Source organism: Ursus arctos, unplaced genomic scaffold (genome assembly GCF_023065955.2).
Source record: "Ursus arctos isolate Adak ecotype North America unplaced genomic scaffold, UrsArc2.0 scaffold_56, whole genome shotgun sequence".
Lineage (NCBI taxonomy): Eukaryota > Metazoa > Chordata > Mammalia > Carnivora > Ursidae > Ursus > Ursus arctos.
In genome coordinates this window covers 316,456-328,391 of record NW_026623074.1, presented here as the reverse complement: position 1 = coordinate 328,391, position 11,936 = coordinate 316,456, and the positions used below count along the sequence as shown (strand labels likewise).

General features: G+C 35.6%; 2 protein-coding genes across 2 annotated transcripts; one reads left to right on the top strand and one right to left on the bottom strand.

Annotated features, from left to right (window-relative positions):
* The first annotated feature begins 2,397 nt into the window (after positions 1-2,397).
* Positions 2,398-7,075, top strand: LOC130542856 (olfactory receptor 13F1-like). The gene has a single exon (XM_057307655.1). It carries the CDS (start codon positions 5,716-5,718, stop codon positions 6,673-6,675), a length of 960 nt encoding a protein of 319 aa, XP_057163638.1. The 5' UTR covers positions 2,398-5,715; the 3' UTR covers positions 6,676-7,075.
* A 3,442-nt stretch (positions 7,076-10,517) lies between these two features.
* Positions 10,518-11,438, bottom strand: LOC113260368 (olfactory receptor 13D1-like). Its single transcript, XM_026506100.2, has one exon. The coding sequence runs from the start codon at positions 11,436-11,438 to the stop codon at positions 10,518-10,520; it is 921 nt and encodes a 306-aa protein (XP_026361885.1).
* Between the last annotated feature and the right edge of the window lie 498 nt (positions 11,439-11,936).

The window sequence follows — 11,936 nt, the reverse complement described above, 5'->3', positions numbered from 1 at the left end:
AAGTAATTCTGTCTCAGAATATGCTCATATTGCACATCTATTGGCTAGATAAGATCTACCCAGATACTCTATTATAATGATATTTTCCACAATTTACTTTGAAATTTGTTAATTTCCATTACGTTTGACACCAGAGAGTGATAGATATTTTTTACTTATTCTTTATCGTTTTGTCTCACTAGAATCATTAGAAATACATTTTATAGGATACCTGGGAGCTCATTTATACCCAGTACCAAGAAAATGGACTTTATATTTGCTATAGTACTTTCAAACTAGAAATATTTTATGTCTTCTGTGTTACAGGAGGAATCTTAATTTTTAAGTAATCAAAGCCTAGTTTTAAATAGTCTGCAGCCATTTTCAGGTACCAATACATTTTTCAAATAAAATTCTCTCATTTTGCCTTATTTTTCTCAGCTCCTGAATATGACATTATAAAAGTACCAGGATTCATAATCAGTACTGAAAGTAATGATAAATGATATAAATAAAGACAAATCTAACATTATTTATGAATGACACTATATGTATATAGAATATGCAAATGGTCTACAAACTATTGGAATTCATAAGTGAATTTAATGTTAACTATACCTCATTAAGTATTTAAAAAATTATTATAAAAAAGTGAATTTACCAATATTGCTAAATATAAATTTAGCATAGAAAAATCATTACATATCAATAACAAAATAGAAAAGAGAGTTTAAAGCACAATTTATAATAGCATCAAAAATATAAAAATATATGAATAAATCTAATATAGTATATGTAAGACATTTATACAAGAAGAATGAATACAACATTATTGAGAGAAATTTAAAAAGACCTAAATTAATGGATTAGAAGATGCAATAGTATCAAGATGTCAGTTCTCTCTAAATTGAAGTGTAGGTTCAAGGCAATCCCAGTCAAAACTCCACCAGGTATATTGTGAAAATTACAAAGCAGATGCTAAAATATATGATGCCAATACCAGCCAATCCATCCATAAAGAAGAAATCATTTAGAGGGCCAAAATCAAGACTTATTATAGAGCTATAGATAATAAGACAATGCAGTATTGGTGCAAGTTTAAGAAAAATAGACTAGTGGAACAAAACAGGAGGTTCGAAACAGATCCAAACATATGTGGTCGATTAGTTTATGTCAAAAGTGACACTGCAGTGCAATGGGACAGGGAGATTTTCAATAAAATCATGTTGAGTCAAATAGTGTGCACGTAGTAAAAAATAAATCTTACCCTTGCCTCGTACCATACACAAAGATTAATCCTAGATGGATTGTATATCTTAGTATGAAAGGTAAAAATATAAAGCTTCTAGAAAGTAAGGTAGGAAGCTTGGACTTACCAGAATATTTTCCTTTGGAGAAAAATGGGATAGACAAATGAATAAAATTATGATTCTTTTAAGAAGGATAAAGACCAGGTGAGTCAGTGTTGGATAGGCAGTGACACCACTTATTGCTCCATCATTGCTACGATGTAGTGATACAGTCATAAAATCTCAGTGGATACCAAAGTAAGCATTTGTTTTTATTTTTATTTTTTTTTAAAGATTTTATTTATTTATTTGACAGAGAGCGAGAGAGGGAACACAAGCAGGGGGAGTGGGAGAGGAAGAAGCAGGCTCCTAGAGGAGGAGCCTGATGTGGGACTCAATCCCAGAATGCTGGGATCACGCCCTGAGCCGAAGGCAGACGCTAACGACTATGCCACCCAGGCGCCCCCAAAGTAAGCATTTATGAAAGTCTATGAGACACCTGGAGCCAGGTGATCGCAACTAGGTTATCTTTATATCTCAAATCAGCTGTGAGTTGGCTTATTGATTGATTTTGGACTCATTTGTTGGAGATTGTGTGACTTCTGGCTCACCTAGGGCAGCCTTGGCTTTGGCAACTGAAGCAGCTCAGTTCTGCTTAGTGTGCATTTTATCCTTCAGTTGGCTAACTTGGACATATTTTCATGATAGTAGCAGAGATGGAAAAGATAGGAGTAATCTAATTGTGCAAGTGCTTTACAAGTCTCTGCTTGCATTATATTTGCTAATGCTCCAGTGACCAAATCAAGTCACATGTGTGGGACCAAAATCAGAGTGAGGAACTGGGGTCATTAATTCAATTAATATACCACAATTGTACAAGATTACTTAACTAATCAATAGTTGAGCTGAGGTTTAATCCACAACTCTTTAAGCCTAGTACTCATTCCAAAGCACTATTCCTTCAAAGATTACTGTATAATCTTTATAAAATCACAAACATTGTGCTAAAAACTTAGTCTGTTCAGGGGCATTTGATAGTAATAAATTATTTGATTGATCAATGCTCTCTCTTTGTGGCCATTTAAAAGCTCAGTAAGGGTGATTTATCTTCTATTTCTCAGATAACTGAAATACTTGGAGAGATTTCTGAAAATAAATTGGTTACTTTACAAGCTGAGGCCATATAGACAGGCATTTCTATAGTTCTTAATTTCAATGTTTGCTGTGTAATTCAAGGGCAATCTGCAGAAGGAATGAAATAGGCAAATAGTCTCCTCCAATTCTGCTTGCACGAATGCTGCTCAACCCAAAAAAGTGGAAATAATTAAAATTTTTTAAACCTATTTATTTATTTATTTATTTATTTATTTGTTCCCAATTAGTTAATGGAACTTGGAGAGTCATACCCTGGAGAACTAGGAAGTTTCTTAACTTCTTTATGTTTCAGAATCACAACACTAAATTGTTAAGGGAGTTGGAAGGTCCCTCATAGCAACAGAAGCTTTAGTAGTCTTAGATCCAGAGATAACCCTTTGGAAGTTTTGGGGAGCAGATCATAGGTGGTGATTTTGGCAGAACAAATCTTTATGTCGTTATTTTTCTTAAGAAATTATTTTTATACTTTTAATTAACAAAAGCTCTGTATGTTGAGAACTTGTGAATCAGGCAAGAATTGGGTTGATTTTTTTGCAAACCAAGAACATCCATATCCTTTTTCATTGCAATCTTCCGAATAAAAATACTTCTGCACAACTCACTCAAATATAGTTATCATGGAATGTTGTCCTAATTACAAAAATTAGATTCTTTTACTTTTTTGAGCACTGCACAAGATTCACAAGAAAGACCATGCTGAAAATCAACTTTAAATATTGAGGCATACATTAATCAAAAAGGAAGATGCTCTTCACATGTGCTAAGGTAAATGAGAGTGGACATTACCCATCTCTTTCTGTATCCTCAGATTTATAAAACTTATTAATGGGTCTCAGGTAGGCCAGGAAGCCAGAATAGAGATATTTACTTTAACAATAAGTACTAGTTGGTAGGGAAAATACTGAGTTGAAATGAGTCCTAAATATGGGATAGGACTTTGGCTTTATGCTTTCGATTTTCGCATTTACCTCAGATAAGTCATTAAATGCTTTCAAGCATCCATCAACTTCAAAATAAGAGGATTGGATTAGAAATCTGAGTCTGTTCTGGCTCTGACATTTAGAAAGAAAGAGGGAAGTCTGTTAGAAAATATTTAATTATCTTAGCACTGGAATCAGAAATCATTATAAAGAAAGTATCATAATAAAATTACTTAGGATAGGTGAGACTCTTAAAAGGATATGAGATAAGGGTAATGGAATGAGTAGTACTCAATCTGCATGTGAAAAAGAGACCTCATTGTTTTGTTTATGAGAGAGAAGACAAGAAAGTGGTGAAAAAAGAAGAGAAAGGGGAAGGCAAGAGGAGCCAGAGCTAGAGCAAGAAAATTGGGTGCTGAGTGGGGAAAGACAATAGAGAAAGCCTCAGTCGAAGTGGTGGTGTGTGCTGACCAAAATGAACAAAAGAGCAGAAATGTCTAACATTAACCTTTCTGGAAATAATCAGTTAAGTGTTTCATATTCATCCATGGTTGGGGGTTGAAATTTCAATAGATTATAAAAAAGGTGCCAAGTTTTTTATCTGAGTCAGTGTAAACTAGCACTGGGTCAGCATACAGGCAATTGTAGTTCTGGAAAGCAGGGAGGCCATGAAATCATAAACTCTTTGTGATTCTCTGAAATATTAGAGAGTTCATGAAATTGGAGTGGTGGAGGGAGAATTTAAAACAAGTTAATTTAGGAATTATCATCCTCCTTGTATAGATTAGAAAACTGAGTTTCCAAGAAGCCAAGTGATTTGTCTAATTGTGTATACTGGTAAGTGGCATGGTTGGATTTAGAGTCCAAATTTCACACTCAGAGGACAGTGCTATAAAACCCTACAGAGGATGATTGTTTAGGAAGCACTATAAGCTCTTCTAAGAGTACAAGTGGTCATTGCCTTCCCCATCCCCCTCACTCTACATCAAATATATAAGCTAAGAGCTCATTGTCTTTGTTTCTTAAATGAACTAGTTTCTTTAATGTTACAGATAAGAATGCAGATGTAAATGACAAGTTAAGAAATCTTCAGGCTTTTATGTTGACATGGAGAACTGTAGTGAAAATGTACTTATTTGAATATGTATCAAAAGCTTTCCACATTCAAGGCAGTGGTGTATTATTAAAAATCTTAAATGTGAGCTATTACTTTGCTAGTATTATGGGGAACAAGCTCTTGAGAAGCTCACTTCTACTAGGGGTGGAAGCAATTGCGATGTACATATATGGCTGTAGTTTGGTGTAATATACTTGAGTAACCTAAGTATGTACAAAGAACGAAGCTGTACTTGAGACTGTGGCATACGGTTTTGATGACAGAATAAGTATTCATGAAAGACCAGATTGGAGCTGGGGAGAAAGGCTACTGCATGGAGATAAACTGTTGATTAAAGACATAAAAATATGAAGTGGCCTGACAAGTATGAGAAACTACACACTGGTTGTTGTTTCAGACCAATGTGTGGAAGTGTAGTGTTGGGAGATGAGAAGTAGGGATAAGTAGGCAATGATGAAGATGTGAGGCTTGAGTACTTGTGATTGAGTTCATTTGAACTTCACTTGTAGGACCGTGGTTTTTAAACATGTCTCCATATGTGACCAATTGTGAGACATAGCACAAGTAATTTGAACTGCAATATAAAATACTCACTTTGAAAATTGTTTTGTTTTTAAGTGTGGGTACAGGATTATTCCCTATTCAAAAATGCCTTCCCAAAGATGGAAATCAGGTGGTACTATAGTGATTGGATGCATGTTTATCTTCTATTTATATTCATTAGTGTACAGCATATTCATCTGTTATATTACGTAATTAGCAGGTTTATGAAATGCAACTAAATCCTTCCTCAGTGTAACTTTTACAGAAATTTTTTCTTTCCCCAGCAAATCTCCTGCAGTCCTTACCTTGATTAAATCTAATGCATTTTTTGATTAAACTAAGTCTCAAAATGTCTCACTGAGCAGCATCCCCAACATAGAGTTAGGATCCTTCCTCTCTGTGTTCTCCTAGTACCATAGGGCATACTTATATCATGTTCTTGTAATTATTTATTTACTTGACTGTGTGATATTCAATTGTGAGTTGCCCAAGAGCAGCTTTTTATGTAATTCAACTCTTGATCTTCAGTGAGTTGTAGTATATTCAATAAATGCTGAATGAATGAACGGATAATTAATATGGTATTGCCAGAATAATGATCCTTTTAAAGTACCCCTAGCAAACACCCATGGAAAGTTGGTAGAATTTAATTTTTATAATATATACAATGTATATTTTTATTCACTACTGCAGATAAACAAAAAGGAATAAAATGGTCAAGGCAAACTTGACAGTCATTTCAGATTTTATTTTTCTGGGATTTACTGACTACCCCAAAGTTAAGGTCATCATATTTGTGTTGTGCTTGCTGATGTACCTGATCACCCTGCTGGGTAATATAATTCTGATCTCCATCACCATCCTGGATTCCCACCTACACAAACCCATGTACTTCTTCCTCAGCAACCTCTCCTTTTTAGACATCTGGTACACCTCTTCTGCACTCACTCCAATGCTGGCAAACTTCGTTTCAGGAAGAAACACCATCTCATTCTCAGGATGTGCCATTCAGATGTACTTTTCTCTTGCCATGGGCTCCACTGAGTGTGTGCTCCTGTCCATGATGGCGTATGACCGGTATGTAGCCATCTGCAACCCCCTGAGATATCCTATCATCATGAACAAGAGCGTCTGTGTGCAGATTGCGGCTGGCTCCTGGGTGACAGGCTGCCTCACTGCCCTGGTGGAAACAATGTCTGTGCTGCATCAGCCTCTCTGTGGAAATAGCATCATCAATCATTTCACTTGTGAAATTCTGGCTGTGTTGAAACTGGTTTGTGTAGATACTTCCAGGGTGCAGTTAATCATGTTGGTGATCAGCGTAGTTCTTCTTCCTATGCCGATGCTCCTCATTTGTATATCTTATGCATTCATTCTCTTCAACATTCTGAGCATCAGCTCAGTGGATGGTCGAAGCAAAGCCTTTTCAACATGTGCAGCCCACCTGACTGTGGTGGTTTTGTTCTATGGGACAGCTCTCTCCATGTACCTGAAGCCCTCGACTGTAGATTCACAGGAAATAGATAAATTTATAGCTTTGATATATGCTGGATTAACCCCCATGTTGAATCCTATCATCTATAGTCTACGGAACAAAGAGGTAAAAGCAGCTGTGAAAAAATTGCTGATTAGGAACCCTCTTTGTGCTTTTTTAATCCCCAGTAGCAAATAATATCAATAAATATTAACCTGAGGGATGTTTTAGTGGTCAGTACACAACAGAACATTGGAATAATGGGGGAAGACACTCATTTTTTAAAAAGATTTATTTATTTATTTTAGAGAGTAAGAGAGCATGAGTGGGAGACACAGAGGAAGAGGGAGAGAGAATCTTAAGCAGAGTCTGCACTGAGTACAGACCCCAACATGGGGCTTGATCTCAGGACCCTGAGATCATGACCCGAGCTGAAACCAAGAGTCAGATGCTCAACTGACTGCACCACCCGGTGCCCCAGGAAGACACTCATTTTAAATGAGATGTGTGATTTCTTAAGTTTCTTCCTTGACTGACTACTGAAACTAAAATAATATAGATATCTCTTATATAAGCATATCTGAAATCTTAAGCAAATAGGTCTCATGATGACAAATTTCAATTTTTATTTTGGGTTATAGAGTGTAAATATAACTTTAAACATTAAGTTAGTGTATTGTTAGTATTCAAAATTATGTACATGTAATATACAAATGTAATACCTATAGTAGACTTTTTAGCTAATTTATGATTAACCTCTGCTTTAGGCTGAATTGTGTCCCTCCAACACTCATTTTGAAGCTCTAACCCCCCAGTACCTCAGATTGTATCTATATTTGCCTTTAAAAAAGTGATTAAGTTAAAATGAGCCTGTCAGTGTGGGCCCTCATACAATCTGAGTTGTGTCATTGTAAGAAGAAATTTAGACACACATGGTTTCACCAAGGATGCTCACATATAGAGGAAAGGACATAGCAAAAAGGTGGCTATCTGCAAGCCAAGGAGAGGCTTCAGAAGATATCAAATCTGCCAACACTTTAATCTTGGACTTCTAGCCTCCAGAAGTATGAGCAAGTAAATTTCTGTTGTTTAAGCAGTCCAATCTGTGGTATTTTGTAATGGCAGCCTTAGAAATCTAGTACAATCTCTTTTTCAGCAAAGCTAAATTTAATGAAAGTAATTGCATATTACACAAAGTGTAACTATGTTTTACATGTGTGGATATATCTGTGCATGTAGATAGATATGTGTGATATGAATGTCTATGTACACATGGAAAAGGTCTGCACAAATATATCCTGAATAGAAATGAGGTAGGAGTGCCAGTCTGGAAAAATATATCAGAGAGTTTAGCAGTTTGTTGTTGGTCTTAGAATGCTGACATTATTTTGTAAATTCAAAGAAGCTACAGGATGTTCATTGAAAGTACTAGTAACCTTTCTTTTTTTATTGTGCTTTCCCTTGACACTTAGTTTCTTAAATCCAAGGGTATAAATGAACCCATTAGTTTATTATAAGATATACAATACCCCAAACCCACTAAAATGGTGTGAAATATTGAAATATATGAATATATCTTATATAAACCACAGTATACAAGGAATTAAAAATTGTACACTCAGCAGCATTTGTAGCATTTGTATATACTTTCTGGACCAGATGACTAAATGTAAGTTCAGTGTGCAAAACTTGTTTGCTCGCATGAAGTTGTTGCCAGAAATCAATAAAATTGTTGTGATGGCTTGGATCCAGAAAGCAATGGGATGAAGAAAATAGGATGAATATGGGAATTACAGGGTTGTAGTGCTGATTTGATTTCTCAAGTATTAATAAACGGTCATCAAAGATGATTGGTCCATTGGTCTAAGTAAAGATCTCAGATGCAGCCATTGGATGAGAGGAGAAGCTTAAGGACGATGACTTCATGAAGATAGGGGTGTAAGTTGATTGACTGATTTGATGGTAAGACTTTCAGGTGAACATATATTAGTGAAGTCCAGGCAAGAAATCAGGACTAAAGCTATACATATGTTGAGAAGTCTTTTGCACAGAGATGGAAATTGAGCCCTAGGTGTGGCTGATGTCATCTAGGGAAAAATTTACCTGTGATTTCAAATGTATTGAGAAACATCTTGTTAGTGTGTTACAAGTCTAGGCCTATCACTCTGGTAGTACTTAGGGATATAAGCGTAAAATACCCCAAGTTATCTCTTTCTCTTTCCCTGACAGTCTGAGCTGAGTCATTCCCTGTGTGGATGTCCTTTTGATTGTACTTGGGTTCTGACAACCTGAATTGGGCCTCCCTTTCATGTTGATATTTCACTTACTCCATCAGGCTCCCAAACATCATGCTGGATAGAACAAGCAAAGAAGCCCTCCTGAACATTGTTTGGCTGCTGAAACCTTTGCCGGGTGGCCCTTGAGGATAGTTGCTCTGTTCATCCAGCTCAGGCTATGACACTGTACCAGGCAGCTCAACTATATATCAAATAAACATATGGTATGATATCACATAAAAAATAAAACTGCATACTATTATTCACTAGCAATTTCAAAGGGATTTTTTAAAAAAGAAAATATTTAAAATGGAACTGTTGCTGCTGAAAAAGTGAAATTGTCAGTATTCTTTAAGAAGGATTTATACAATTGATATATCTTTTTTCTCAGCTATTTTTTTATTAGAGAATAATTATACACTGATGTGATTTTTGTTTTACCCAGCCCAAATGACCTCTTCAGTATTTTTATCAATGTTTTATCTGCTCTTATATTTCCATACATTTAAAATTAGCTGATACTTTATAAAAACCTTTTGAATTTGTTGTTTAGCCAATGAAATAATACATAAATTCAGCTTCTCTTATCTCACTGTATTATATCAAGTACTTGGACTATATTTTGCTATTCTTTAAAAATGTTAATTCAGTAGTTAATTATTGCCTTCTGTTTTAAATTTATTTGACATTAGACTTCATACAGAGAACAGTGAATTCTGCCATTGGGGATATTTCAGAATCTAATAAATGATTTGGTATAAAAGAAAAATTGCCATAACAGAGGTAAAGTTCAAGGCAGCATAGAGGAGGGAATAACTGAGTAAATTTTGGAAGGATTTGCAGAAGATCAAACACTTGAATTGTCTTTAATGAGTAAGAGAAACATGATGATGAGGAAGAAGTGGCATAGGCTATTATCTTTAGGTAGGGAAAGAACATGATATAATTGGAGAACTAATAGCGAATGGAGCATAGCATTGTGCAAAGGGGGTGGGAGAAACATGAGGAGAGAAAGAAGAAGGAGGAAATAGGTACCTGGAAAATTAAGTTGGGGCCAGATCAAGTCCTTGGGTAAAACAAAAATTAGTAATAAAAAAACAGACAAACAGAAAAACTCAAGTATTTCTCTCAAAGGAATTGAAAAATATGTGTTTTATTTGTTCAGTAGATAAAGGTACAGTTGGTCCTTGACTTAAAATGGTTTAACTTAGGACTTTTCGACTTTATGATGATGCAAAAGTGATATGCATTCAATGTAAACAGTACTTTGAAATTTGAATTTTGATCTTTTCCTGGGCTAACAACATGATAGCTCTTGATATTCTCTTGTTATGCTAGGCAGTGGCCACAGCCTCTAGTCTGAGCCACATGATCACAAGGGTAAACAACTGATACACTCACAACCATTCTGTTCTTCAATTTCAGTATAGTACTCATATAATTTATTATTATATGAAATATTCAATGTTTTATTGTAAACAGGCTTTGTGTGAGGTGATTTTGAACAACTGTTGGCTAATGTAGGTGTTCTGAATGTGTTTAAGTTAGGCTAGGCTAAGCTATGATCTCAGTAGATTAGGTGTATTAAATGTATTTTTTACTTATGATATTTTGAACTTTCAATGGGCTTATCAGGACATAACCCCATCAGTTGAAGAAGATCTGTGCTGGATTTTTTGGAAAAGCTTTATTTTATTTTTCTTATTTCTTAAAGTTTACTCTCACTTCTTATGCCAGTTGTCTCTACATTTTTATCAGTCATTTTCATAAAAAAGTGATTAATTTCCTCATAGCTCCGTGCACCTCTGTATTCCTCAGGCTATAGATAATAGGATTGAGCATGGGAGTGACTACTCCATAGAACAGAGCAATCAATTTGTTAAAAGCAGAATCTTTGGACTTTGGCTTCATATACATGAAGAGGATTGTCCCATAAAACACAGTCACTACTGTTAAGTGGGCTGAGCAGGTAGAGAAGGCCTTTTTTCTTCCTTCTGCTGAATTGATTCTTAGTACAGTAGAAAGGATGAAAATGTAGGAGATACAAATTAACAGTAATGGAGAAAACAAAAATATTACATTGCCCAACATTATAGTAATCTCATTCAAGGAAATATCTGTACAAGCCAGCTTGACAAAGGCCAGTATTTCACAAACAAAGTGATTAATGACATTTTTTCCACAGAAGGGCAACCGTATTGCAAGAATAGTTTCTGTCAGTGAATTGAGAAATCCCAATCCCCAGGAGAGAGCTACCATCTGAATACAGAGTGCCTTGCTGATGATGATGGTGTATCTTAAAGGGTTACAGATGGCTACGTAACGGTCATATGCCATCACTGCTAGGAGCACACACTCTGTGGACCCCATAGTGTAGGAGACAGACATCTGAACAACACATCTAGTGAAGGAGATGGTTTTTTTCTGTGATAGGAAGTGTATCAACATTGTGGGGATAAAGGAGGATGTGTACCAAATGTCTAGGAAGGAAAGATTACCAAGGAAGAAGTACATGGGCGTATGGAGGCGGGAATCCAGAAGAGTTAGGATGATCAAGGTGCTGTTTCCCAGCAGGATCACCAGGTACATCATCAAGCACATCACAAAAAGGAATTTTTCCACTCTGGGGTACTCAGAAAATCCCTGCAGAATGAACTCAATCTCAGTCCAATTCATCCTGTCCATTTTACTTTTTTATACCTGGAGTAATCCAGAAGAGAAAACTGCATGTGAGTTTAACAAGTCTATACATATTACCATATGCAATAAGAGATCATTGGAGGAGGGGCAACAAGCGTGTCAGCACTAGTGGAGTGGTGGTAGCAGTTGTGAGTTTAGCTGTTTGGATTTCTCTTCTGGCTCTTAAAGGAGAGGATTGAAGACATGTAGTAATTATATGGATAGCTTATTAAAAATACAGGTTTTTGTATTCTATTTCCTGAGATTGTGATATACAGTTCTGAGACAGGGAAGGACTATTTACACTTTTAACAAACATCTGTTATTTCCAATTCACTGGACCCACAGACCCCACTTTGAATATCATCATTTTGGAGAGAGTGTGCCTAATCTGTTAAAAATATCTATGTATTTGATTTTATTTCATGGAAATCATTAACAATACCAGTGATTTAAAGCTTTATAATTTATAAATATGTTCACACATATTACTCATTTTATCAT